The sequence below is a fragment of the Osmia lignaria genome, chromosome 7 (assembly GCF_051020975.1).
Source record: "Osmia lignaria lignaria isolate PbOS001 chromosome 7, iyOsmLign1, whole genome shotgun sequence".
Classification (NCBI taxonomy): Eukaryota; Metazoa; Arthropoda; class Insecta; order Hymenoptera; family Megachilidae; genus Osmia; species Osmia lignaria.
This window is the reverse complement of record NC_135038.1, coordinates 11,724,359-11,729,341: the sequence shown is the minus strand read 5'-3', so window position 1 is coordinate 11,729,341 and position 4,983 is coordinate 11,724,359. Positions and strand designations below refer to the sequence as shown.

Here is a 4,983-nt window from a genome sequence, read left to right as displayed (position 1 = left end):
GCACTTGAACTGACTATATTCATCAATCCAGTGAGCATGAGTCCGAACTTGATGAATCGATGCTCGATAATGGGGTCGTTGCGCGCGAGCCGGCGAGAAGACCACTAGTCACGCGTTCACCTAGATGGACGACTCCCGATCGATAAATCGATCGACCGTGAGCGCCATCGCGGCTGAGCGGATTTTCAAACATATTATGAAACAAATAGTTGGTTGGAAAGATAACTTGGAATGTATTTACATATGTAGAAAGTACGACATAGGAAATAATAGTTTATTTAAATATAGGGAGGCAACGATACGCAAATAGGTGACATTGCCGGTATATACGTATGAAATCTTGCTCTTAAATAAAAAAATAGGTAAATATAGTTACTATGTCTATGCCCCAGGATCGAAATCGAGGCTACTTCAACAGTAACAACGTCCCCTTTTAGTCGCCTCCTACGACAAGCAGGGGTTACTGTGGCTGTATTCTAAACCCCCAGCCACAGGGGATAAATCGACTTTTCCGAAGACAAACTTTCCGCATACCGTACTTCCCGAGACCAACCTTTCCGGAAAATGCTCTTTTCATTAATTCATTTTTTCCTTTACTTGCGACATCGATCCCAACATGGCGCGTTCGTAGGAGGAAATTGCTCTTTTCCAAGGCAAAGTTTTCGTGTTTTGCGATGGTAGATCTATGTATTCCTTATTCTATGTCTCTCGATACAATTTGCAGATCGTTCGTAATGGGTTTCTCGATATACATCCTAATTACGAATGAACTATCGATATTATCGAAGTTTAGTAACGCGTTCACTATGTGTAAAAAATTATTCCTTTATTTTCCCACATCCCATCTTTTAATATATATATATATATGAAATATTCAACCTTAAGTATAAATGTTGTGTGTGGAAGAATAATATGGCTTTGCAAAGTGATTGAACAATTTTAGCACGATGAAAAGATTATTTGAATAAATCTGGTTTTAATAAAAATTTGCAAATTAACACCTATGATGCAGAAATGCTACGCGTAAATATTTTGACGCGGGTGTACGATTTGATATTCGTTATGAGCGACTTCTCTCTACGACGATACATTTTTTGTATCGCGAACGCAACGCGAAGACTTGTTGCAATCGTCGTTATCGTTCGAGCTAGACGTTTCGAAAGGATACTTCCAAATTATTATAGCTCCGTCCGCGCTTATCGTAACGATGAAATCGCCGGTGGGAGCGAAAGCACAACCAGTGATAGCAGCAGCGTGAACAACACCTGTGCGAATGATATTTCCGGTACGATATTCCCAAAGCTTTACGATACAGTCGTCTGAACCGGTGACGAAATACCGTCCATCGGGACTTATATTTATAGCGTTTAACGTGCCAACTGCTGAACCTTCCACTTCACGAACCAACGAACCATCCAAGCTCTCCCAGTACGCTATTTTACCATCCGTACCACAGGTTAAAATTTGTACGCCACCGGAAGCGAAGCACGTTGCCATATACATTGTGTTTCCTCTCAGTGTGAACTTACGCTTCAATGTTCTGAGTAACCAGAAACAAATATACCATAGAATATACGTGTGTAATTTACTTTCTTTCCATCCATCTGTTAGATATAATACCTACCCTGCGTCCCACATCACGCATGTACCATCGCTGCTGGAACTGATAAAACTTTCGTTGTCCGGTGAAACGTGCAGCGATGTTATCGGTCCTCTGTGTTCCTTCAACACGGTCAATAATTGTCGCGCGTACGTTTTTGCATTCCATACCCGTATCTAAAAAAAAAAAAAAACGAAGACTAGCCAATTGAAAGTTTTTACGGTTGGAAGAGATCGATAGAAGGTTTACCTGGCCGTCGCAACCACCGCTGATCAGTTTACTGTCGTCGTTGCTGATCGTAACCGTTGTCACAGGTTTCGTGTGCGCACAGTCGATCGAAAATAAAAGTTCTCCGCTGTTCGTAGCAAATCCTCGTAGAGTACCGTCGTTCCACGCTTCCTCCGATAAAAATGACAGACTTTTTATGCGTCGGCGACGACGATTGATGATGATTTTTAACTTCTTTCAAGGTAATAAATGATTTCGCTTACCAGATATTATTGAGCCGGCATTACGATCAAAACAGAGACTAGAACAGACAAAATTCGGTACGGTGATTCGGAGCAATTCTTTTTGCGTTGACAGCTTCCATACTCGTATATCGTGTTTTCCAGCCGTTGCAAATATCTCCGAGGAGTTACTAAAAAAAAAGAAAAAAAAAATTAATATACGTTAAACGTTGCTAAACCTTTTAAACCCTTTAAACCCTTTAGCTACTAGTGAAACAAAATTTCTCTGCGAAACAAGTAGCTAAAGCGTTGTCGTACCGATCAGTACCGATCAAAAAGATCGCGTTACCGTGGAAATGCCAGATCGTGTATAGCGCTGGTGTGACAGGTGACGATTATACGTGTACGAAAAGTTGACAATTCGATTTCGTGAATTTCGCATAAACTTGTTCCTACCAGTAGAAAATCGTTTCGGTAACGGGTCATCGATGTTACCGTGGCGCAGACGTTCCCGCTACGATGCTGTCTCAACGAAATCAATTCTTCGTTTAACTTCTAACTTGTCGCAAATAGATCGCACTTACCGTTATTATACACGGTATGACCAACGAATTCTTCTTTGCCTCGTCTTTGACGAATCCCGAGTTTTCTTTTATCTCGATCAATTCGATCGTTCCATCGCCTGCGCCTACGACTATTTTCTTTTTCGGTAAGAGTAACAAATTTTTCACACCACCCGCGTATACTTCTCCCCCGTTTGAATTACCTCGCGACATGTGCTTTGGTATCTTTGAATAGCATCCGATCATAATCGGACATTTTATCGATTCTTGCAACTCTCCGATGTTCAGCCTATGCAAAACATTCGCAAATCTGATTAGAAAGAACGATAGCAAAAATAAGAAAAAATAAGAAAAAATAAGAAAAAATAAGAAAAAAGAAGAAAAGAGAACGAAGAGATCTACCGAAAGCAACCTTGCTTTTAAGATGTCACCGGATGTCGTTCCGCAATAAACGTTTTCATCGTTTTCGTCTACGACCAGACAATTGATGGCACGTTTCATTTTCCCGATCTTCGCCTCGATCCCATTCAATTTTCCATCTTTTTCATCGATATACCATAGTTTTAATGTTCCATCCCCGGCAGTGAGAAAATTCATTTTAGAAAGATTTGTTCGCGCGATCGTTGTAGCGTTTCCAAACATTCCGCTGTTTGCCAACGTACCTTAATGTACATAAGTAGGTACGTTTACATATATCATGTATAGTAACTAAAACGTAAAACCTAGAACGTAGGATGAATGAAAGGAAATTACCACAAAGTGGAGTTCCGTTTTCGACATTCCACACCACGATGCAACCATCGTCGATGCCCCCGAGACTGATCAAATACCGTTCGTCGTTAGTGAAACACACGTCCTCGACTCTGACTTTGTGTATTTCGTGACTAGCTTTGATTTTACGTTCCGCAAAGTTCCATATTATCACCATTGCCTGTCAAGAAAGGAAATCATTATCGATCGTTTCAACACGACCGAGATTTAACAATGTCTACCAACTGATGCGTCGGTGTATTTATAATGAATAATGCTCACGAATAAATCACCTTGAAACCGTAATGATTCACTTGACCGGAAGCTAATAGATTTCCATTAGGTGAAACACACAAAGCGGATACTACATTTTTGTGCCCAGCAAGGAAGAATTGTTCGTTTGTCTTTAAATTTTTTACAGCGACTTTGTTGCCCATCGGATACGCAAGATGCTCTCCGTTTGGATGCTGTCTTAAACCGTTTCTCGTTATGCCTGTAAGTAGAAATGCGATTCCTCGAATAAATTGCTTCTACCGTAGAGCGGAAATTTCCGCGTGTTGCAAAGCGTATGTACATTTACATATCTACTCGTTTTCCGTCAGCCACCCGATCATCGAAAACAATAGAACGCGCGCTTTCTTCGCGCACCTGTTAAAAATTCGCTTCTTTCCCTTTCCAGGCATTTTTTCCAGGACGTTTCAGGGTAAATATTTACAATAAGGGGCTTCGCCCTAGCGACGACGTTAACCCCTTTGGCAAGGACTTTTTTAGATACTTACGAAAAGTACGAAATCGGAGGTGGCTCCCTTATTCTAAATATTTACCTTTCTTTCTTTGCCTGCTCCGTGTTCTCTTTGTAACACGTTACATGTTGCGTTCTAATTTAATGCAGAATTCGAAATGAAATGAAATGAAACGAAACGAAACGAAACGAAACGAATCGAATGTTACGTCACGAAATCGAGACTCGGTTCACACTCTATAAAAACTTCTTATAAAATCATTGGTAAGCACTCTCGTCGGTGCTTTACTCGTTTAAGAGGTATTTCTTTACGTAACAAAGTATAATTTATACGTATCCTGTACGTCGATTAGGACGGGATTACGTTCTTTTTATTATCTTTGAAGATTCAACGAATATTTCTTTGATATCTCGTATTTACTAACCATCGAATGCTACTACGCTAAATATTTCAAGCTCGTTAACGTTCATAATCAAACGGCCGACGAAATTATTCTCTTTGATAGGATACAATTCGATTTGTACGCTCCTTACGAACGATCTGTAACTTTATTGGAGACGCACAAAACCCTGATAAAACAACAATTGTGTTTCCATGGTAATTGATGTACTACATACGTATGTATGGGGATCCATCATACATATGTATGTACACATGGATCAATAAGTAAATAAGTAGGTACATAATAATTTGTATGCACTTATTTTCGGAAAAAGTAAAGAGTCGTGAAGAGTCGAAATGTCGATTGCTAAGGAAATCTCTGCCATCGTGGAGATTCGTTCAATTTGTCAAACGTAGAAGCAGGGTTGCCAACTTGGAGTTTTCTAGGCCAAATTCCGGAAATTTGGCATTTTTTAAATTCGGTTACCTTCCAAAAA

At 40.1% G+C, this 4,983-nt stretch overlaps 1 protein-coding gene across 3 annotated transcripts; it reads right to left on the bottom strand.

Annotated features, from left to right (window-relative positions):
* Nucleotides 1-260: 260 nt before the first annotated feature.
* LOC117609503 (cilia- and flagella-associated protein 52) lies at nt 261-4,705 on the bottom strand. Of its 3 annotated transcripts, none has more exons than XM_034335930.2 (11): nt 4,530-4,661; nt 3,937-4,240; nt 3,656-3,855; nt 3,366-3,543; nt 3,025-3,274; nt 2,634-2,901; nt 2,399-2,571; nt 2,092-2,240; nt 1,850-1,995; nt 1,625-1,776; nt 261-1,540 (listed from the first exon to the last, which is right to left on the bottom strand). In XM_034335930.2, exons 3-11 carry the CDS (start codon nt 3,797-3,799, stop codon nt 1,078-1,080), a joined length of 1,923 nt encoding a protein of 640 aa, XP_034191821.2. In that variant the 5' UTR covers nt 3,800-3,855; nt 3,937-4,240; nt 4,530-4,661; the 3' UTR covers nt 261-1,077. The 3 variants fall into 3 exon arrangements, with proteins under 3 accessions (XP_034191821.2, XP_076545095.1, XP_034191820.2); XM_076688980.1 differs by having other exon boundaries at nt 3,943-4,240; XM_034335929.2 differs by lacking the exon at nt 3,937-4,240 and having other exon boundaries at nt 4,530-4,705.
* Nucleotides 4,706-4,983: the final 278 nt, after the last annotated feature.